The 23,895-nt window shown below is 38.7% G+C and overlaps 1 protein-coding gene across 4 annotated transcripts in view; it reads right to left on the bottom strand.

Moving 5' to 3' along the window:
* TMEM38B (transmembrane protein 38B) overlaps window positions 1-23,895 on the bottom strand; it is a 47,488-nt gene that overhangs the window by 8,563 nt on the left and 15,030 nt on the right. For all 4 annotated transcript variants that reach the window (XM_059657544.1, XM_059657545.1, XM_059657546.1 and 1 more), the window contains 4 exons: window positions 22,751-22,907; window positions 9,028-9,212; window positions 8,132-8,219; window positions 3,718-3,835 (listed from right to left, as the gene is read on the bottom strand). In XM_059657544.1, coding sequence (XP_059513527.1) covers window positions 3,718-3,835; window positions 8,132-8,219; window positions 9,028-9,212; window positions 22,751-22,907 — 548 coding nt within the window. The remainder of the gene's footprint in view (window positions 1-3,717; window positions 3,836-8,131; window positions 8,220-9,027; window positions 9,213-22,750; window positions 22,908-23,895) is intronic.

The following is a 23,895-nucleotide window of genomic DNA, read 5'->3' as shown; positions in this document are numbered from 1 at the left end:
GAAATAATGAATATTATACAGACGCCCGACAGCAGACCAGAGGAGCACAAGAATCAAGTCAATGATTTGAAATGCGAGGAAGCAAAAAACATCCAACCGGAAAAGCAAAATGAAAAAAGAATCCAAAAATGCGAGGATAGTGTAAGGAGCCTGTGGGACAGCTTCAAGCGTACCAACATCAGAATTATAGGGGTGCCAGAAGATGAGAGAGAGCAAGATATTGAAAACCTATTTGAAGAAATAATGACAGAAAACTTCCCCCACCTGGTGAAAGAAATGGACTTACAGGTCCAAGAAGCTCGGAGAACCCCAAACAAAAGGAATCCAAAGGGGACCACACCAAGACACATCATAATTAAAATGCCAAGAGCAAAAGATAAAGAGAGAATCTTAAAAACAGCAAGAGAAAGAAACTCAGTTACCTACAAGGGAATACCCATACGACTGTCAGCTGATTTCTCAACAGAAACTTTGCAGGCCAGAAGGGAGTGGCAAGAAATATTCAAAGTAATGAATACCAAGAACCTACAACCAAGATTACTTTATCCAGCAAAGCTATCATTCAGAACGGAAGGTCAGATAAAGAGCTTCACAGATAAGGAAAAGCTAAAGGAGTTCATCACCACCAAACCAGGATTATATGAAATGCTGAAAGGTATCCTTTAAGAAGAGGAAGAGGAAGAAAAAGGTAAAGATACAAATTATGAACAACAAATATGCATCTATCAACAAGTGAATCTAAGAATCAAGTGAATAAATAATCTGATGAACAGAATGAACTGTTGATTATAATAGAATCAGGGACATAGAAAGGGAATGGACTGACTATTCTTGGGGGGGAAAGGGGTGTGGGAGATGTGGGAAGAGACTGGACAAAAATCGTGCACCTATGGATGAGGACAGTGGGTGGGGAGTGAGGGCGGAGGGTGGGGCGGGAACTGGGAGGAGGGGAGTTATGGGGGAAAAAAAAAAGAGGAACAAATGTAATAATCTGAACAATAAAGATTTAATTAAAAAAAACACACACACACACAAAAAAAAATAATGAGAGAGAATCGTTGATTGGCTGCCTCCTGTATGCCCCACCCTGGGGATTGAGCCTGCAACACAGGCATATCCCCTGACCAGGGATCGAACCATGACCTCCTGGTTCATAGATTGACATTCAACCACTGAGCCACACTGGCCAGGTGATTCACTGTTATTTTAACAAATTTTAGCGTATAGGCCATATGTTTGAAAAAACACTGTAGTAATTTCACCGACATAAATATTACATATCTACAACCATAGTCTACATATTTAAATCCAAGAGTCACCTCTGGTAAACAATGTTTGAAAAATGATTAGCATATGATCACACCACATCACGCATACTATAATTGGTTCCGTTGTTGTGTGGCATGACTTTCTGCAGCAGTTTTAACTCGTGCCTGCAGGCTAATGTCCCCATGTACGCTAAGCCAAGCCCCAGCTGTGTTACTCACAGTGACTTGTGAATACATGCATTTACTAGACCTATTTGGTATAAATTTAAAATTACTGTAATATAAACAGAAAACTTTTCTGTGAAATGGAACTTTTCATACATACTTAATTTTAATTACACAAACATGTCCACATAAGTAAAAACAGGTAAACTAATTTGTCAATTTTTTAACATAAGCATTTGTTATTATAAAACAGACTTTTTCAGCTTTAAAGGACAACCCCTCACCTGAATCAGTCCATTATATCGAGATTTTACTGTATATCCACACACTGGAATATCATTTGGCAATAAAAAGGAATAACGTACTGATACATACAACACTGATGAACCTCAAAATCCTTATGCTAAGAGAAAAAAATCAGTCACAAGACCACATATTATAGTATCCCATTTACATAAAATATCCGAATAGGTAAATTTATAAACAGAAAGTAGATTAGTAGTTGCCTATAGCTGGGGGATTAAAGGAAAATGTGAAGTGACTGCTAAGGAGTATGAGGTTTCTTTTTGTGGTGATGAAAATGTTCTAATATCGATTGTGGTGATGGCTGTACAACTCTGTGACTATACTAAAAACCACTGAATTGTGTACTTTAAATGGATTAATTGTATGATATGTAAAATATATCCCAGTAGAGCTGTTACAAAGAAATACATACAGCCCCAAATTTGAGGACTGGAAGAGAAAGGCACAAGGCACATGTAAAGAGATGTTGCTTCAGATATCAAGTAATGCATTACCTGAATTACCACCACAGATAATCCCATTGCAGAGACCACTGAAGCAGGAATAAATGATCCATATAGTGGCTTGGTTCTTTCTAAGACATAAATGTATGTAATATATACTGCTTCCTTTTAAGAATCCTGTACATAAGTTTTAGCCAAAACTATCTAGGCTGAGAAACAGCTGTAAAATTTTTCTAGGCCTAAATAGTAAACTTATTTTAAAATCAATTGCCTAGCTTTGAATAGGAAACAATCCTATATAACAAAAGGCTAATAAGCAAATCGACCGAACGGCGGAACGACCGGTCGCTGTGACACGCACTGACCACCAGGAGGCAGATGCTCAACGCAGGACCTGCCCCCTAGTGGTCAGTGTGCTCCCACAGGGGGAGTGTCACTCAGCCAGAAGCCGGGTTCATGGCTGGCAAGCGCAGCGGCGGTGGTAGGAGCATCCCCTGCCTCCGCAGCAGTTGGACATCCCCCGAGGGCTCCCAGACTGCAAGAGGGTGCAGGCCAGGCTGAGGGGATCCCCTAACCCCCCCTTCCCAAGTGCATGAATTTCGTGCACCAGGCCTCTAGTATCTAATAATGGTAAGAATACCAATAATCAGAATTAGCCTCACGATATAGCTACAAATAGAATTCATATGATGTGTCAGACGCAGTAAGAGAATGGCATACGTCATCTCCAATCCTCTCAACAATGATACAATGAAAATGAGGAAATCAGGATTTAGAGACATTAAGTGACTTGCCTATTCAGGGATTAGAGCAGTGATGGTGAACCTTTTGAGCTCGGCATGTCAGCATTTTGAAAAACCCTAACTTAACTCTGGTACCGTGTCACATATAGAATTTTTGATATTTGCAACCATAGTAAAACAAAGACTTATATTTTTGATATTTATTTTATATATTTAAATGCCATTTAACAAAGAAAAATCAACCAAAAAAATGAGTTCATAGGTTCGCCATCACTAGTTTAGAGAGTAAAGTTAGGTGTGAACTTAAGACAATCTGTCTCAAAAAACTGTGATCTTATATCACACTATCTCCTATCTTCAAGAATGAATAAAGCTTTGAACCAGACAATAACAATAAAAGAGATTGACCACAAATGTCCTAATATAAAATTTCTGAATTTTAAAGTTCAAAAGAACCTCAGAGAACATCTACCCAAGTACCTCATTTTCCAAATGAGATGACACTGTCTCTGCAGTCTCTGATCAGCCTTGGCTATTTTCACTACTCTCTGGCCTCCAATATACTCTGAGGCTATCTGCAAGTCTTTCCTGGTAGCCTCAGCATAAATCAAATGAGAAATCAGGAGAGATAAGTTTCAGAAAGTCATGGATTTGCTGAATAAATTCCCCAAAGTTCATCATTTTAGACTGTAATAACAATAAAAAATAAATGTTCCTGTTACTTGCCTCATATGCAGAATTCTGATTACAGAGAATCTGTAATACTGATTTATTGCTACTTTGAACTCTTACCTTTGTGACCACAAGAAACATAGTGTAGAGGAACACAAGATCATGCCTTGATATTTGCAGGTGCTCAGTGTGCTGGAATGTGAAGATAATTGACCCCAGCAGGGTTACCTTGGCAGGGCTGAAAATAAAACACACTTTAAGTCAGTAAGTCATTAACTAAATATAGACCTATGTCTGTATTTCTCAAAGAGTACCCTACAAAATACTAATTTAACGAGTTACTAATAGATATAACACAAAATGAGCTCTGTGAAATGCTGTTATATAAAACTAAATACCTTTCTTCACAGCATAAAGTATCAGAGATTTTAGAATATTCATACATATTGTCACTCTCTGATAGAGTACAATTCTTTATGCAATATTTCTGGAACATATTTGACCACATAACACTTTCTCACGAAGGATCTGGAAATCCCATGTTTGTCAGCATAATTTGGGACAAGTAGATTAGTCCTGAAAAACCTTACAATGCTAAACAGGCTGCTTGGATGGAATGGGGTTAGGAAAAGAAAGCCCCAATTGGTAGAATTTTCTCATTTCCAGTGTGTAAATATTCCCATCACAACCAACTTCAGGCTGCTGTGTAAAGAGAAGAGATATACACAATTGGCTCTCATAAAACAGTATGAGCTTGCTCCAGCACATTACTTAGCTAACTCCAGCACAGAATATTTGCATTACCTAATATCTTAATAAATTAATGCTGAATAGTTCAAGTCTGTAAGATGTTAAGCTACAAATAAGAAGCACTACTTTGCCCTGACCGGACTGGCTCAGTGGATAGAGCGTCGACCTGCAGACTCAAGGGTCCCAGGTTCGATTCCGGTCAAGGGCATGTACCTTGGTTGTGGGCACATCCCCAGTGGGGAGTGTGCAGGAGGCAGCTGATTGATGTTTCTCTCTCATCGATGTTTCTGACTCTATTCCTCTCTGTAAAAAATCAATAAAATATATTTAAAAAAAAAAAAAAGAAGCACTACTTTAATGTATATGTTTGCCACATATTTAAAGTATATCTCAGTAACAGATCATTATCTAGCCCTTTATGGTGACAACTAGAAAAATATAAATAATAAACTTAGAATGTAAAAGCCCCTATCAGCCATTTTATGAAAAATTAGTTATTAATTTAATTATTACAAGCTAAGAATTGAGTTCAAAGCAGAGTTCGGTTTGGGCAACAGGGGTTTGGACTTTGCTTAACAATGACCCGGCAGCATTCCTGTTTTGGAAAAGTAGTCTCTAAACTTTTAAATGTGTATCCAGCCCTATTGGTAAAGAAAGTATTTAAGACACTCCCTAAAATATATTTATCAATTAATTTGTAAATTATATACATGTACAACTGTTATTATAAAATGTACACCAAATTGACATTTTAACAAGTTGAGATAAAAAACAAATGAAAGTAGGTTTGTCTTCATGTCATTTTGCTACTCTTTGTTTCTAATAATTTGGTGTCTGTACCACAGTGCCTCATCACAGGCATCCTCTAGTGCACACAAATTCCATTCTGGATTGGGTTCTCTTAAGAGCATATATCCAGAAGCAATGAATCTGAGGAAAAAAATATTGTAGGCAATAAATTGGAGCAGGAAATTGGAAAAGGGCTGGGATTTAGGAAAAAGTCAATGAGGGTGGTTAGGAAAGTCAGGAAGCATTTAGGAAATTCTTATAGTAGTTTCCTGTGAAACTAGTAAATAAGCTATCTGCTTCCAAAATACAGTGGTGGAATAGGCATAGAATAACAGTTACAGGCATTCTCATTCCAAAAGAGAACAAAAAACAGAAGAATAAAGTGGTCACTGGTCCTACACAAGTTCAAAATCTAGAGGGCAAATTCCATTAGGTTATGAGGCCTGAGAACAATCCTCTATGTGGCTTGAAGCTGTGTCCTCTGAGTCTGCAGTTCTAACCTCTGCACTCAGGGCTCTGGCCTTTACACCTGACTCCAGCCTGTGTGCCTGGCCTCAGACCTCTAGGCTCACAGCTCTCACCTTAAAATAATTCATCCTTTTCCTTGAAGGGTAGCACATGTTTGAAGCTGAGCAGTTTTGTCAGCTTGTTTCCTGCCTGTAGAACTTTTTAGGAGTCTGACAGCCTTCTTTTATTTCATCTTATCTCTGTCCCTTTCAGTCCAAGCTGGCAATGTTTCTGCTGAAATAACATTTTCAAAGACCTTATGGGTCTCCTGTGTCTGACACAGGAATCCATGCCATTAGTCAAAATGGTCCTTCACAAATCCCATCTCTGGTCCTGGTTTCTCTTGTGATAGCTCAATGGATCCATGTGTCCCATGCCTAATCTCTTCTAACACTAGCAAAAATCGTCCAGCAACACCCTTGACTTTCTCTCCTCAGCAGGCTTTCCTAAGAGCAAGTCTACTAATTTTATCATCTTTTCCAGTCTGGATTGGCTGAGAATTTCCTAAATCATCAAGTCTTGGTTTCTTTATTTAGCAGTTATTCCCTCAAGTCAAATCTTTCCTCTCACACTTCATTATAAGCAGCAAGGAAAACCTAGTCCAGAACTTCAAAAATTTGCTTCTACATGTCCTCAGCTAACTAACCAAGTTCATTGCTTACATGTTATGCTTTCCACAATTCAGCTAAGTTTTCTGCCACTATATATGGTAACTGTATCATTTCTCCAGTTTCTAATATCATGTTCCCCATTTCCTTCAGAGCCCTCACCAGCACCTCTAACATTCATATTTCTACCAACATTCTGTTTATGACAATGTATGTATTCTCTAAGACCAAATAGACTTTCTCTGCTATGCAAAAGTATTTGGTGATATATATATGAAAACTTAAGTATATGCACACAATCACAAAATATCATAATGGACAAAAATATCATAATTGCCTGACAAATTGTCAATCATTTCATTCATCTAATATTTATTGTCTACTATATGGTAGATGCTTGGGATACAAAAGAAAAAAAAAAATCCCTGTCCTTGGCATCTTGTATTTTTTGTAGGAAGTGGGGTGGGGAGGTGAAGCCAAGGGGAGAGAAGAATAAACACAATAAGTAAGTGGTAGAATATGATAAATGCTGTGTGAAAAAAAAGAATAATAGAGGGATATGCTCCCATTTTAAGCAGGGTAGTCCTCACTGAGGTGAGCTTTGAGAAAATACTTTGAACAAAGTAGATAGGGAGGTAGCAACCTGAGAAAAAAATTCTAGGCAAAGAGAAAAGCTAGTGTAAACCAGACCACACCAGGCTTTTTCAAGAACAGAGTGTAGTAAACAAGGGAGAGAAGAATAAGAGATAAAGTCAAAGCAAATTGGGTGTGGGGGACAGACAGATCTTAGAGGGCCTCATAGGCCATTTCAGGGAGTAACTGCAAGGTTATGAACAGAGGAGAAACATAATTTGATTTTGGTTTTAAAGCCCCAAGAAATGGCTTATAAAAGTACTTCAAGGCATGCACTCAAAATGAGAAAAATTTCCCCTTAATTACACTAATGCCTTATTTATAACTTATCATCATCCAAAGCCTTCTTTGTTCTATTTCTGAACTGCCTCAATTCAAGCTTTAAGGAGTACTTTCCAAGTTAAATATCCTGGAATTGGTTGGTTCTCAAACATACCTCACCACCCATACTGCTTCTCCACTTTCATTTTTAATCCATTCTAATGAGTTTATTTTCATACGAAGTCTTGCCTTGTCTTGCTTATTATGGCCACTATTCCCTAAACCTTTTCCTTCCTGAATTGTGGGAACAGAAACTGTACTTCTGTTTCATTTTCAGGTACATTAGGGATACATTTTTGACTTATTTAATACTGGGTCAGTGTCATTAAAGAATATCTAACAATTAGATTTTCTTAAGTGGAAACAAAAGGTAGTATGCGTCCAAGTATAGAGTAGGTTATTTCCTCTAATCTTTTTCTTATTGTTATGTACAATTAAACTCAACTTTCATTTTTAAAGCAACTACCAGGGCTTTATGACAACGCTTTGATTTGTTCTCTTAAATTTGACATTTTACTAACAGAACTATGTAAATTTGAAATCTGGGTGATTTCATTAATGAAAATACCAAGAGCCTGCAACTGATTCATTTCCATTTAGAGAAGTCTGTGCCTATGTAATTCTCTCTCCATAAATTCATACTCCTCTCACAATTCTATAACAATCTAGAAATTTTGTTTTATTTTATTTCCTAAAAAAAGGAACCCACAAATAAATGAATCAATATATACTTTTAAAACTACATTTGAGAGAGCAGTCTTTTTGAAAGACTAAAGTTTCCTGGTTTTCTTCCCATTATCATCACTATTTATTTTTTTTACCTATATTTCATTCATATCTAGAATCCATAAAATATTTTTTAAAATAAATTTGGTGGGATCTAAGGTTAAAAAGCCAGATTCTCAGTATAGTTTATACCAACTCACTAGGACATCTTCATCCATTCATCCGCTTGTGGTTTCCAATCTCCTTTTACCAATAGCTCAAAATTTGTGATAATGCTACCACCTGCACCTAAAAATAAGAAAATAAAACAAGAATATTTAGCCAAATTTTCTAAAGGAATATTTAAAACAAAGCCATAATTTTACTTCCTGACTTAAAATCCCGAGAGGATCCCCAAAATATAATTTTGGGGAAGAAAAAAGTTGCCTTGTACATTAATGGTACTGACACTATTGCAATTCTTCTTCCCTTTCAGCATATGGCAACTGTCTATTGTCCAATAATTAAATTAAATTTGGGTCCTTATGCACAGAGATGTGGCTAGAGGTTTGTTTCAGACCTGAAAAATAAAATCCTCTGTTTTACTATTTCCTTCCCTGATATTAGTTTTAGGTGAAATACACTATAATAGGAGATTGGAGAAATTTGTTCAATTCCTACATACAAAAGAACTCAACAATAAAGGTAAATAATGCAAAGTAAACATGAACCCATAATCAATCATATTTCCCATTTCCATTTATTCAGAATTTTAAAAAACACACAATTTTTTTTTACATGCAGCACATAATTTCTTATGTAAACTTGGTTTATGTATGATGGCACTACACCTTAATTAATTATGAATCCCTCCAGTTCTGGGGCTGCTAATGAAACCAATCATAAAAATTTTATATTGTAAGACAGTTGGGCTCAAAATAATGGCTGATGGCTATACTAGTGAAAAGTGCTAGTTTTGAATTAACTTTAGTAGCCATCCTCCAAAAAGACATTATTAAAGTACTAGTATATGGTCCCCATTAATATAACTAGAGAACTGTTCAGTAGTTGTAGTACACCAATAACAATATTTATGAACATATACTGTTAATATTACCTCGGGCCCATCCAATAGCTATCATGACTATCCAGCCATTTTTGTAATGGCTATTAGCATGTGTGACTCCACCTACTATTTTCCAAGTTCTGGTCACTTCCTTCATTCCTGCAGCCAAGAGTTGAACAGGTAGGAAAGAATAGCCCTGGGAAACTAGGTCACATGGGCAAAAAAAACCAATATACCTGAAATTAAAATTTAAATATTTTTATAAATGGAATCAGAACAGAAATAACAATACAGCTTGTCAGCAATAACAATTTGGCAAAACACAACAAACATAAATATAAATTCCGTATAAACATGGAATTTTACTTCAAGAAGACTACAGATTGAGTAGAATAAATTTTTTTTAAATCCCATGAAATACATATAATAATCTGCCAAAAAGCCATGGTCTGAGGGAAATTTCATCTTGTTTAAACTTCTGAATACTCTATATATGGAAAAAGTATTTACTGAGTTCCTAATTTGTGCCTGTACTCTTCTAGAAGCTAAGTACTAAATCCACTGAAAAAAATAAAGCAAATTTATAATCACTTTAGGGTAAGGGCTCCTCTAGGTAGAGTGCCTTTTTCTCTAGAAAAGCTGAGCAAGGACTGCATTTCAACACCCTAACACCTTCACCTGTGCCCCTTTGTACAGTACATAAACTGCATCCTATACAAAGAAAGGTCATAGCTCTCAAGGAGACAGATGTGTATTAAGGAAAAACATGTTTTCATAGAGCTGAAAGAATATGAAGCTTGTTCAATTCAGTTGAGTAAGATTAAGTTTTAACCAATTAAATTGTGATACTAGTTTAAGATAATTCACTCCTCCTCAGGTGAATTATTTTTTGAAGCTTCATTTGTTCTAAGCATCTATCTGTTCAAACAGTTTAGCAGTAGTGTTAAATTGGAAAACTCTACATTTCTCCCCCCATTCCTAAAAATACTCTCTAGCTGACAATTTTGTGCTTAAAGCAGAACGTATCTTCTTTCTAACAGAGTGGTATGGAATACACTGTATGAAAGAAGTATTATATTTCTTAAAAAAGAAGTTGATAATATTATTGCAATTCATGATTCATAAAGTAAGAATTCCCAAAACTATGCATGGAATATGAAATCCATTTGCCAAAATACTGCTTCAGAGACCCTATACAAGATGCTATGGTTTGTTCAGCCTGAGGCATTCTTTCTTCTTTATCTCCACCTATCAATTTCTTCTAATTCTTCAAGGTCCCACTCAAATACTAGTAGTACCATATACACTGACTCTGGGAGTTTTGTTTTATTCTCAGTTCAAACTAAATTCTAATGGCTCTGAACAACTAAAACAATTGGTTCCTATACCTAAACATAGACCCCTCTTAATACATTTTCCTTTATAATACACAGGGTGGGGCAAATGTAGGTTTACAGTTGTTCGTATAGAAAATAATACAATAATCTATATATAAAGCCTAAGCGACTGAACGACCGGTCGACCGGTTCCTATGACGCACTCTGACCACCAGGGGCAGACGCTCAACACCAGGACTGGGCTCCCTCCTGTCTGGATCAGGCCAAAAACCGCTATCTGGCATCCCCCTAGGGGTCCCAAATTGCGAGAGGGCGCAGGCCAGGCCGAGGGACCCCACCATTGCACAAATCCATGCACTGGGCCTCTAGCTATTAAATAATAATACAAGAATAGCCGAAACCGGTTTGGCTCAGTGGATAGAGCGTCGGCCTGCGGACTGAAAGGTCCCAGGTTCGATTCCGGTCAAGGGCATGTACCTGGGTTGCGGGCACATCCCCAGTGGGAGATGTGCAGGAGGCAGCTGATCGATGTTTCTCTCTCATCGATGTTTCTAACTCTCTGTCTCTCTCCCTTCTTCTCTGTGAAAAATCAATAAAATATATTAAAAAAAATAATACAAGAATAAACTCTGCATTTTGTGTACTCACAGCTGTAAACCTCCTTTTGCTATACCCTGTATAAGGCTGCAATTCTCATTATAACAGACTTTAGATGGCAGGAATAATTCATCTTGTTATCCCCTCACCTAAAATTCAGCACAATGAAAAGTAGTCCTGAATTAAATCACTTATTAGCAGTTAATCTTCAGGCAAAATACAAAATAAATCAAATCAAAGAGTAAGTTGATAATTAAAAAGTTTGAGAGAAAGGAATAACTACCTGAGATAGTAAAAATCTTTTTGAAAATAACTGGTATGTTTTAAAAATTTTACATGTTCATATAATATTTTGAAAGTCTCTATACACTTCTCTCTTTAAATATAGAACACATTTCTAAGAAGTTAGATATTGGGGGGGGGGGATGAGTTATACTTAAATAAGCAATTTTAAAATGTACTTTTAAATAAAATTAAAATATTTTGGTATCCACTGTAGACCAGATTAAGAAAGGGGGATTTGGTTTCTAAAGTAAAACATTCAAACAAACAACAAAAACAAAAATACAAATGACCCCACTTTCATTCTCTACAGAGACTATATTCAACAAATTAGAAACCTTATTACAAGAGCAATCTTGGACTTTTTATATTCAACTATGTAACATTATGACATACAATCCAAAATTTGTAATTATTGCTATTTTTTTAAATATATTTTTATTGATTAAGATATTACATATGTGTCCTTGTCCCCACGTTACCCTCTACCCCCCCCCCCCCGCTCGTGCCCTCACCCCCCCGTTGTCCGTGTCCATTGGTTAGGCCTATATGCTTGCATGTAAGTCCTTTGGTTGATCTTTCCCCCTTTCCCCCACCCTCCTCTACCCTCCCTCCAAAGCCCGACAGTCCAATCAATGCCTCTCCGTCTCTGGATCAGTCCTTGTTCATCAGTTTATGTTGTTCATTATATTCCACAAATGAGTGAGATCATGTGGTATTTATCCGCTCTCCAGTTCCATCCATGCTGTGGCAAATGGTAAGAGTTCCTTTTTCTTCTTCCTCTTCTTAAAGAATACCTTTCAGCATTTCATATAATGCTGGTTTGGTGGTGATGAACTCCTTTAGCTTTTTCTTATCCGTGAAGCTCTTTATCTGACCTTCTATTCTGAATGATAGCTTTGCTGGATAAAGTAATCTTGGTTGCAGGTTCCTGCTATTCATCACTTTGAATATTTCTTGCCACTCTCTTCTGGCCTGGATGGTTTCTGTTGAGAAATCAGCTGACAGTTGAATGGGTACTCCCTTGTAGGTAACTGACTGTCTTTCTCTTGCTGCTTTTAAGATTCTCTCTTTATCTTTTGCTCTTGGCATTTTAATTATGATGTGTCTTGGTGTGGTCCTCTTTGGATTCCTTTTGTTTGGGGTTCTCTGAGCTTCCTGGACTTGTAAGTCCATTTCTTTCACCAGGTAGGGGAAGTTTTCTGTCATTATTTCTTCAAAAAGGTTTTCAATATCTTGCCCTCTCTCTCCTTCTGGTACCCCTATAATTCTGATGTTGGTACGCTTGAAGCTGTCCCAGAGGCTCCTTACACTATCTTCATATTTTTTGAATCTCTTTTCTTTTTTCTTTTTCGGTTGGGTATTTTTTGTTTCTTTGTATTTCAAATCTTTGACTTGATTCTTGGGATCCTCTTGTCTGCTGTTGGATCTCTGTAAATTATTCTTTATTTCAGTCAGTGTATGCTTAATTTCTAGTTGGTCCTTTTTCATGTCCTCCATGGTCTCACTATACTTATTGAGGGACTCATTAAATTTATCCGCGGTTTCCATAAAATTCTTGAAAAACCTTATAAACGTGGCCTTGAACTCTATATCCAGTCGTTTGCTTTCCTCCGTTTCTGCCATTTGTGACCTGTTTCTTTGTCTCCGCATTTTGGCTGCTTCCCTGTGTTGATAGAATGGCTTTGTGTGCTAGGTGTCCTGTAGGGCCCAGTGGCTCAGCCTCCCCAGTTACCTGAGGTGGACACTCTTGGTGCACCCCCTTATGGGCTTTGTGCACAGTCTTGTTGTAGCTATGCCTTGGTTGTTGTAGGCTCACTGGGAGGAATTGACCTCCAGGCCAATTGGCTGTGAGAATCAGCTGTGTCTATGGTGGGAGAACTTCTGTGCTGAAGACACCCTTCTGGGGCAAGACTTGCTTCAGTGGGGCTTTGGTGCTCACTGAGACTGCACCCTGAGTGTGTCCCTTATGGATCTGAGGAGTTGTGATCTGGATGGTCCCCCTCTGACCACTGGGTACAGTGGCTCTTGGATCTAAGGATGTGCTAATTTAGCCTCTGCCTGAGGTTACACAGCAGGAACTATGAAGAGAACTGCAGATTCCCCTTCCTTTTTTTGGAGTTTGGAAGTGCCCTGATGATGCTCAGCTGTGTAGCAATGCAAGCCGCTGTGGGGCCTTGGGCCTTCTCTTGGAAGCTCTGGGTCTATCTGGCCCGGCTGCGGTTAGGTAATTACAGGTTGCAAATGGCTGGGGCATTCATATGCAAAAGCCTCTGCTGCAGCCTGGGTGGGGTGGGGTCTCAAGGAATCAAAGGGCGGAGGAAGCAGCTATGGCGGAGCCTCAGCCCCACCCTAAGGAGTCTGTCCCAGCAATGGCTGCAAGCACCTCTGAGGGAAAGCTGCCCTCAAGCTCCCCCGCTGCCAGAGAGACCAGTTTCTCCCCGTATGAGTCCTGGGTCCCCAGAGACTTCCCGGAGCCAAATTTCAGAGCCGTGGGGAGCTTGTATCTCCCTCCAGATTCAAAAAGACAGCCGCGTCCTCAGGTGCCAGACCCTTTCCGCGCGCGCGAGCCCCCGTACCTCTGCACTCCACCTCCGCAGCTCCTCTGGCTCTCAGTGTGCTTTTCTCTCCTTCTAGTTGTAGAATTTACACTCAGCCAGCTCTCCTGTAGTTCTGGATGAGTCCGGCTTGTGTTTCTGATGCATTTATCAATTGTTGTGGGAAGCAGCAATTTCCCGGTGTTTATCTATGCCGCCATCTTAGTTTCTCTATCAAACATTTTTCAATTATTGCTATTTTTAATAAATAAGTCTTTATTCCATTTAATCATGTATCTCTAAAGTATACCTATAATAAGCTAACATTTAAAACAAAAAATAGTTCTTATTTCAAGTGTTAAGTAGTCACAGGGCAAAAGAACAATTGTTTATTGTGCTCAGTACACTTAGAAGTAAACATATCAGACTAATGATTCATTAAACAACCATTCCTGCTCTATAACACAAGTTAGCTTTTTAAAATTTCTTTAACGAAACACTCAACCAATACTCATTAAGCAATCATTATGTCCCTCCTTCTGTAAAAATGATCATTTCACCTTTAACTAAAATTGTCACATCTAAAAAACTTTTAACTTGTAAAGTGCCTATAGAAAACATATCAGAAAAGAAATGGAACATATAGAATAAGAAATGGAAAAAAAGGGCAACTGATTTCTCATCCTTTTTTTTCTCATCCACTTTTAAATCATTTCAATTAATGACGAGGAAAAAATGACCAAGAATAGTGCTAAGCAATAGAAGTTAATCTAAAACAGGATACAAACAGAATGCTAAGCCACTGACAAATGAAAGCTAAACCAATTTAAGTAAAGATTAAAATAGAAATTAGGTTAATACCAACAGCTGAGAAGAGAGAAGCTTCCCATGGTTAGCCACTAAGAACTCTTTTTTCATTCTACTATTAATTCCATTCCTCTATAAAGATAGTATTACTTAGCCCTAACCGGTTTGGCTCAGTGGATAGAGCGTCAGCCTGCGGACTCAAAGGTCCCAGGTCCAATTCTGGTCAAGGCCATGTACCTTGGTTGCGGGCACATCCCCAGTAGGGAGTGTGCAGGAGGCAGCTGATCGATGTTTCTCTCTCATCGATGTTTCTAACTCTCTACCCCTCGCCCTTCCTCTCTGTAAAAAAATCAATAAAATATATTTAAAAAAATATAGTATTACTTAACCAAGCCAAAACAGAGCTATAAACTAAATACAGTTCATATTAGCACAATTGGACACCTTTGTTTCTGCTCTTATTACTCTAAAAAAATAAGAGCCTTATATGATTTGAAAAAGACTATTGCAGAATGAAAGACCTATAAAACTATATATTTTCTTGTATTTTTCCTCATAAAAATGCAGTTATGCAAATATGCAATATATAATAGATATTTGAAGTTTAAAGGAAACACACAGGGATACAAAAATCAATACACAGAAAAATTACAACATGTTTGTTTATTCCCCCCAGAAACAGTTTCAAAAGGAAAAATCCTATGAAAGTGTATACTGTCCTCCCAACAGTTGTTTCCCTTTGCCAGTAGATGGTGCTAAGCTCCAGATGTGAGCACCATGAGCTATTTCACTAAAAAAAGATGACCTTTCCAATAAGTGCATTCACAGAATCCCTTAGTTTAACTTGCTAGAGTTTCAAGTACATTCCAAACATCACTCTCTCTCTCAAATTAAAATCAAATGAACAAAGATTATATGTTCTCAACATGAAAACCTTACAAACTAGTGAAATATAATGTCTTTATGCATGTATCATGTTTTATAATTAAGGGTCTGTGAGAACAGAGATAATACTTGTATTTCCAGAATCCAAAACAATCTACTACATAAGCACAGACGAAAGGACTAGATACCCTACGTTTTGAATCCTGCCTCCTTGGGCAAGTTATTTAACCCTTTTTGCCTCACCTTAGCCTTAAATGAGAATAAAATAGTACCTATCTTATTATAGGGTTCTTATGAGGTTTACGAGAGATAATATATGTAAAACACATAAAAAACTGTCTGTGACATAGTAAATATACATCAATGGTTGCTATTGTTGTTTTGTAATGACCGACAAAACTAGAATTGCTAAAATGCTCACCAGCAGAAGAATAAATAAAATATAGATATTAATATAATAAATTATGTAGCAGTGAGAGGGAATGTACTATAGCTACATTCAAAATACAGATTAATCTTAGTAGCATAATGTTCAGTGAAGAAAACAATCCCAGAGAACTATATACAGTCATGTGTCACTTAACAGTGGGAATATGTTCTGAGAAATGTGTCGTTAGGCAATTCTGTTGTGCGAACATCATAGAGTGCACTTACAGGGGACATCAAAACTAATGACAAGGTTCTGGGAAGATGGTAACAGCGGTAGCAGCATAGATTTTGATCTCTTCAACTCTCCACATGAAAACAGACAAGGTATCTAGACAACAAAGCCAAAATCCCATCCACAACACCTAAAACAAACTATGAGACAAGATACCCTTTCAAATCCCAAAAATGCAGAGACAATTCACCAACACCCACAAGACCTGCACTGCCTGACAGGAAAAACAAAACAATAAGGTGGCAACTAATGAACTTAATAACAACTCCAAAATACCTAATATGTAGTCACTGCAAAGCATATCAGGCCAATGAGGAAAACATTGACAGTAGCTGAAATGAGGAGGGATTCTGGCACCTCTAATACTGCGTGAGACAAAGGTCCATGATAAGAAGGTCTGAAAAGAGGTTTAATCACCATGAACTTTCAAAACTGATCCACCCAGACTATACTCTAGAACAAGTCCCACACTGAGAAGAAACTACTGGTGTAAAATCAAAACTGAGTAGAGTAGAACAACAGAGAAAGAGGAGACCCAGACCAAATGGGGAATGAGAAAAGACCTAGGAAATCTCAGAATTCAGGCCAACCTCTTTAGAACACTGGATAAAAGCAACAGAGGCAGAGCTCTACGAAGTCAGAAAAACCTTCCTGAATTCCACCTCATGCTAACAGTTAAATAAACCTAATTACCCATAGAAGTGACCAACAGAAAAGGATCAAGGTAAAATCCCATACAATTGTACTATACGAAAAAAAAGCAAAATAAATCCCTACAGACAATAAATCCCTACAGAAATCACTCAGGAAAATATGTCCATAAAACATATCAAAACTGCAACCTACTATTTTAAAACAAGCAAAAGACATTATGAAAGTGGTAACAATACATAGAAAAACAACATACATCACAATTAGAAAAACTGAGAACAGAAGATAAAATACTCATGAAGTAAGAAACAAAATCATTTCACAAATGAAGACTAAACTGGAAAAAAAAGAAAAAGAAAAATATAACAGTGTCTTCAAAACACAAAATACAAAAAGGGAAACATTTAAAAAAATTTTTTTGTCAAAATATGTTTTTATTGATTTCAGAGAGGAAGGGAGAGGGAGAGAGAGATAGAAACATCAATGATGAGAGAGAATCATTGATCGGCTGCCTCCTGCACGCCTCCTACTGGGGATCGAGTCTGCAACCCGGGCATGTGCCCTTGACTGGAATTGAACCTGGACCCGTCAGTCCACAGGCCGACACTCTATCCACTGAGCCAACCAGCTGGGGCAACATTTTAAATTTTAAGAAAAAAGGTTCACTAAAGAAAAGCAAAGGAGAGACAATATACCAATAATAGGAGTTCCTGAAGAAAAGGGAAGAGCACAAATACTAAAATAACTTTCTCAATTAAAAAACAAATGTGTAGCTACTAAAAAGACATATCACATACCTAAGAATACTAACCCAGAATAAATAATGCTAAGATGTATTTTGTTTAAATTTTTAGGCTTTGAATATATGCACCCCTTTGTTCACTGCAGCATTATTTACAATAGCCAAGATCTGGAAACAGCCCAAGTACCCATCAATAAGTGAGTGGGTAAAAAAGCTGTGGTACATTTACACATTGGAATACTACTCACCCATTAAAAAAGAGGAAATCTTACCTTTGCAACAGCATAGATGACCTGGAGTATATTATGCTAAAGGAAATAAGCCAGTCAGAGAAAGACAAATACCATATGATTTTATTTACATGGGGATCTAATGAACAAAATAAAAAGCAAAATAGAAACAGACTCACAGATACAGAGAACAGACTTGTAGCTGTCAGAGGGAAGAAGAAAGGGGGATTGGGTGAAAAAAGTGAAGGGATTAAGAAAAAAAAACACAAAAAAACCTCATAGACAGACAACAATATGATGATTGCCAGAGGGCAAGGGGGCAGAAGAAGATGAGGGTAAAGGGGGAATAAATGGTAATGGAAGGAAATGACTTGGGGTGGTGAATACGACATATAATTTTATTAACTGATGTCACCCTAATAAATTTAATTAAAATATTATTAGACTTTACTGAGGGGGGATCTTTTGGGCATCTAGAAAAAAAAGCATGTGACTTATGAGGGAAATAAAATTAAATGATCATCAGATTTTTCAAGAAAAAAGAGTAACATTTAAAGTATTCAAAGATAGAAAGTGTGGTCCAATTACTTTTATCCAGTAAAATTCATTTTCAAGTACAAAAGACACTAACTTATGAATAGGTGAGAATTCAGGGACTACTGTTCTTGACGAATTAACTAGAGAATAACCTTTAGACAACCAAAGTTACTAGAGAGACAAAGACATACTAAGTGTACCAGTTAATAATGCAGATTTTTTTCAATAGATGGAGTTACACATATGTTGATATATATGCGATTTGATATGTATGCTATTTTTTTGTATTGACAGCAAGCTTCAAAACTTCATATGTCAAATTTGCTGAAGGTGTTAACATCATAGGTATTTTTATGCTTAAAAATGTCAAATTTCGTGCCAAAAAAAGAGCATTTGCGGGAAGTTTTAATTCATCACTTTATTTTAAAGAAAAGTGCGGCTGAATACTTCGGGAAGGTTATGGTGAACATGCTCCATCTCAAGACACTTGTGAACGCTGGTTTAAAGGCTTTAAAAGTGATGATTTCGATGTGAAAGACAAAGAACGTCCAGGTCAACCGAAAAAGTTTGAAGACCAACAATTACAAGCATTATTGGATGAAGATGCGTGTCAAACTCAAAAACAACTTGCAGAAAGATTAAGCATTGCTCAGCAAACAATTTCCATTTATTTACAAGCAATGGGAAAGATTCTAAAGGAAGGAAAATGGGTGCCACATCAACTGAATGAAAGACAAATGGCAAACCAAAAAGTCATCAGTAAAATGTTGTTTCAAAGGCACAAAAGAGCCTGGCCAGCGTGGCTTGGTGGTTGAGCGTCGACCTAGGAACTGGGAGGTCAGGGTTCGATTCCCGGTCAGGGCAAAGGCACAAAAGAAAGTCTTTTTTGCATCACATTGTGACTGACAATAAAAAGTGGATTTATTTTGAGAATCCCAAATGCACAAAATCATGGGTTGATCCAGGTCAACCATCAACATCGACTGCAAGGCCAAATCGCTTCGGAAAGAAGACAATGCTCTGCGATTGGTGGGATCAAGAAGGTGTGGTGTATTATGAGCTTCTAAAACCAGGTGAAACCATTAATACTGATCGCTACCAACAACAAATAATCAATTTGAAACACGCTTTGATCGTGAAAGGACCAGAATGTGCCAGAAGACAGAGCAAAGTAATTTTGCTTCATGATGACGCACCATCACACACTTCAAAACCAGTTAAAGACATGTTGAAAGATCTTGCCTGGGAAGTATTAACCCACCCACCGTATTCACCAGACCTTGTTCCTTCAGATTACCACTTGTTCCGATGGATGGCACACTCACTTTCTGAGCGGCACTTCAAAAATGTACAAAGAAGTGGAAAATTGAGTCTCTGAATGGTTTGCCTCAAAACAAGAAAAGTTCTATTGGTACGGTATCCACAAATTACCTGAAGGATGGGGGAAATGTGTAGCTAGCGATGGACATTACTTTGAGTAAAGCACTTTTGATGTTTCTCTTGAAATTATCATGTTTTCTTTGATTACAAAATCCACCATTATTAACTGGTACACCTAGTAAGGATTGGTGATAAGCATTAAATACACAGTTAGCTATGAAACTAAGACTAAATAAGGATTAAGAAGAGTATATAGCCCTGACCGCTTTGGCTCGGTGGATAGAGCGTCGGCCTGTGGACTGAGGGGTCCCAGGTTCGATTCCAGTCAGGGGCGTGTGCCTTGGTTGCGGGCACATCCCCAGTGGGGAATGTCCAGGAGGCAGCTGATCGATGTTTCTCTCTCATCGATGTTTCTAACTGTCCCTCTCCCTTCCTCTCTGTAAAAAAAATCAATAACATATATATATATATATAAAAAAAGAAGAGTATATCGTATGAAAAACTATAGTATGGTTGCTGGTTCAATTACCAGTCAGAGCACATGCCTGGGTTGCAGGCGTGATCCCCAGTAGAGGGCATGCAGGAGGCAGCCGATTGATGTTTCTGTCTCACATCAATGCTTCTCTCCCTTCTCTCCCTCTCCCCCCTCTCTCTCATAAAAAAAAAAAAAAAAAAAAATCATAGTCTAAATGCCGAGTTGAAGTCCAGATCCTGCCATATTCCAACTCTCTAAGTCTAAATTTTCTCTTATGTTAAGGGGGATAATAAAAGATCTGAGATTAACAAATAATTAAACACTATACTATTAATTCACTATATAAAAATGCATTTCTGCCCAGCTGGCATAGCTAAGTGGTTGAGCATTGACCTATGAACCAGGAGGTCACAGTTCTATTCCCGGTCGGGGCACATGCCCGGGGTTGCGGGCTTGATCCCCAGTGTGGGACGTGCAGGAGGCAGCCAATCAATGGTTCTCTCTTTCTCTCTCTCCCTCTCCCTTCCTTTCTGAAATCAATATAAAACATATATTTTTAAAATGCATTTCTTATTTTCTATGTGTAACGTACCTTTTAGTTTAAGCCAAGAGAGAATATTATTTTTAGAAAAACAAGTTTATTTAAGCAATCAACTAGCCAAGATCTAAAATTCCTTGCTACTCAAATACAGAAATCCCTTAACTAACAACATACAAAAATCCAATCCTTTAGCAATGTAGTTACTGAACCTACAACTGTACCTGCTACACTATCTATACATATATAAAAGCCTAAGCAACCATCACAACCAAATGGACAACCCAACAGGCTGCGTGGGGCGACCAGGCCAGCAGGGGGATCAGTGAGGGACGACCAAACGACCAAGCAGCAGGCTGCATGGGGCAACCAGGCCAGCAGAGGAGTCAGTGAGGGGCGACCAAACAACTGAGCAGCAGGCTGCGTGGGGCAACCAGGCCCACAGGGGGGTCAGTGAGGGGTGACCAAACAACCAAGCAGCAGGCTGCGTGGGACGACCAGGCCCACAAGGAGGGGGCCAGTGAGGGGCGACCAGGCTGGCAGAGGGGGGCAGTGAGGGGCAACCAGGTAGGCATGGGGGGCAGTAAGGGGCAACCAGGCTGGTGGGGGGGCAGCTAGGGGCAACCAGGCCGGTGGGGGAGGGGGCAGTTGGGGGAGACCAGGCCGGCGGGGGAGGCAGTAAGGGGTGATCAGGCCGGCGGGGGGGGGGGGGGAAGTTAGGGGCAACTAGGTTGGCGGGGGGGGGGGGGGGGCAGTTGGGAGTGACCAGGCCAGCAGAGGGGGCAGTAAAGGGTGACCAAGCCAGCACGGTGGGCAGTCAGGGGCGACCTGGCCTGCGGGGGGGGTGGCGGGGGGCAGTTGGGGGCGACTAGGCCAGCAGGGGGGGAGTTAGGGGCAATCAGGCAGGCAGGTGAACAGTTAGGAGCCAGTGGTCCCAGATTGTGAGAGGGATGTCCGAGGAGTCCCGGATTGGAGAGGGTGCAGGCTGGGCTGAGGGGACCCCCGCCTCCCTGCATGAATTTCGTGCACCGGGCCTCTAGTCCTATATAATAAAAGTGTAATATGCAAATAGACCTAACAGTCGCAGTGGAACAACCATCTGGATGACCATCTGGGACAACACTATGACACACACTGGTGCCAGGCCAGCCAAAGTGGATGCGATGCGATTGGTTGGGGGCCCAGCCATCGCCCCATGATCATGTCACAGAGGGAAGCCCAGGCCACCGGCCCGCAGGCTGTGGCGGGTGGGTGGGGCCTCCCTCTGCAAGGGAAGCCCGGGTCCCGGGTATCAGAGGGAAGCCGGTGCCGGCAGCGGGGGGCGGGGGGAAGGAAGGCCTAATCTTGCACAAATTTTGTGCATCAGGCCTCTAGTTAATAAAATAAAGTCCCTGCTCTGGTAGGCTATTATTCTAGTGGAGGAAGACAAACCAACATAAAAAGAAATGAACAGATAATATGTCGGGTAGTAATCAGTCTAAGAAGAAAAATAAAGGATGATGCGATAGTCATGAAAGAGGAGGTGCTATTTCATTCTGTCTGAAAAAAAGAAAATATGAAGCTTCTGGGGAATGTTAGCAAGAGAGAAAACAGCACGTGCTGCACAAAGGCACTGAATCTGATTTGTAAGAATCCAAAACAATTTCTACTCATATTTTTCTTCACTTCAAAACTAAATTCAAAACAAATCAATGTTAAATCAGATAAGGCTCCCAAAAATCCAGCAGAGTATGACTTTGGTATAGTTGGTCGCATTCTTGATTTTCTCCTGTGGTATGTCTATGTGTATGGGTTACGTTCATAAGATAAACTATTTGGGGCCAAATATTTGATGGTCTTTCATATTTGAAATGCTTCCACTAAAGATACATTAAGACAATGGTAACAATACTGCCTCTGGAAGAGAATAAGAGAGAAGAACGGTAAGAAAGAAACATACTTTGCACATAAAACCTTTGGGATTATTTGAGCTCCTTCCTTTGCATATTCATTAACTTTTCAATAACATAAAATATTTTTTTTTCATAAAATATTTTTAAAGAAAAAAATTTCATTTACGAATAATTTACAAAACAAGGTTTTAAATAACTAATAGTTCACCAAAAGGCAACTTACCAGATTGAAGATGCCAGTAATATATTAGTGGTGTTTGTAAGAAACCTCAATGGAGGCTCTGCAAGCAGTAAACAGGATAAAATTCCTCCACCAAAACAGTGGAGCATAGCAGTAAACCAACTTGAAATAGGATTCTTCCATGCCACCGCCACTGCTCCTGAAATAGTAAAGTAAAAATGATATGAGAGAGTTGTATATTAAATAACTCCCAAAATACCAGTAGCACTAAAGAAACAGCAACTTTCTAATTTCATAATTTTCAAAATGTATCACTACTCATGGGTATGACAATCACAATCATCATGAATATCTTTTGTTCTTTAAATCAAGACTAAAAACATTTGTTAAGACATGGGTGGTTTGGGCAACATTAAAATACTCTGTTCAGCCGTAACCGGTTTGGCTCAGTGGATAAAGCATCAGCCTGCAGACTGAAAAGTCCCAGGTTCGATTCTGGTCAAGGGCATGTACCTTGGTTGCGGGCACATCCCCAGTAGGGGTGTGCAGGAGGCAGCTGATTGATGTTTCTCTCTCATCGATGTTTCTAACGCTCTATCCTTCTCCCTTCCTCTCTGTAAAAAATCAATAAGATATATTTAAAAAAAAAACAACTCTGTTCAGGCTTATCGCCAGTTTCCTAGTAGCGTAAACAATATCCACACCTACTATTTCCTTTCATTCCCAACCCTACTGTAAGTACTCCCAGTTGATATGTCAAAAAGATATACAGGCAGTCCTCGAGCTACATCGGACTCGACGTGTGTCGTTTCATGGTTACGTCGCCATCTCCCATTTATTTATTAAAAAAAAAAGTTCCATCATTTTGATGTATGTACACATGTGCTTTATGTTTCTTATTTATTTACCACAAGTAAAGGTCAGGAATTGTTATCTTTTTAAAAAAATTTTTTTACTGTTCACTTTATTACTGCTGTGTAAGTGCTCCATGTGAGTGACGTAGGTGCTTATGTAGGTGGGTTCCAACTTACGGCGAAAATCACATTACATCATGCCATAGGAACGGATCTCTGATGTAACCTGAGGATCTACTGTATTAAGAAAAATGTGTAATCTTTTTTTTTTAAATATATTTTATTGATTTTCTTACAGAGAGGAAGGGAGAGAGATAGAGAGCTAGAAAGATC

The sequence above is a fragment of the Myotis daubentonii genome, chromosome 11 (assembly GCF_963259705.1).
Source record: "Myotis daubentonii chromosome 11, mMyoDau2.1, whole genome shotgun sequence".
NCBI lineage: Eukaryota > Metazoa > Chordata > Mammalia > Chiroptera > Vespertilionidae > Myotis > Myotis daubentonii.
Note: the sequence above shows the minus strand (reverse complement) of the source record. Positions and strands in the feature narration are given on the sequence as shown.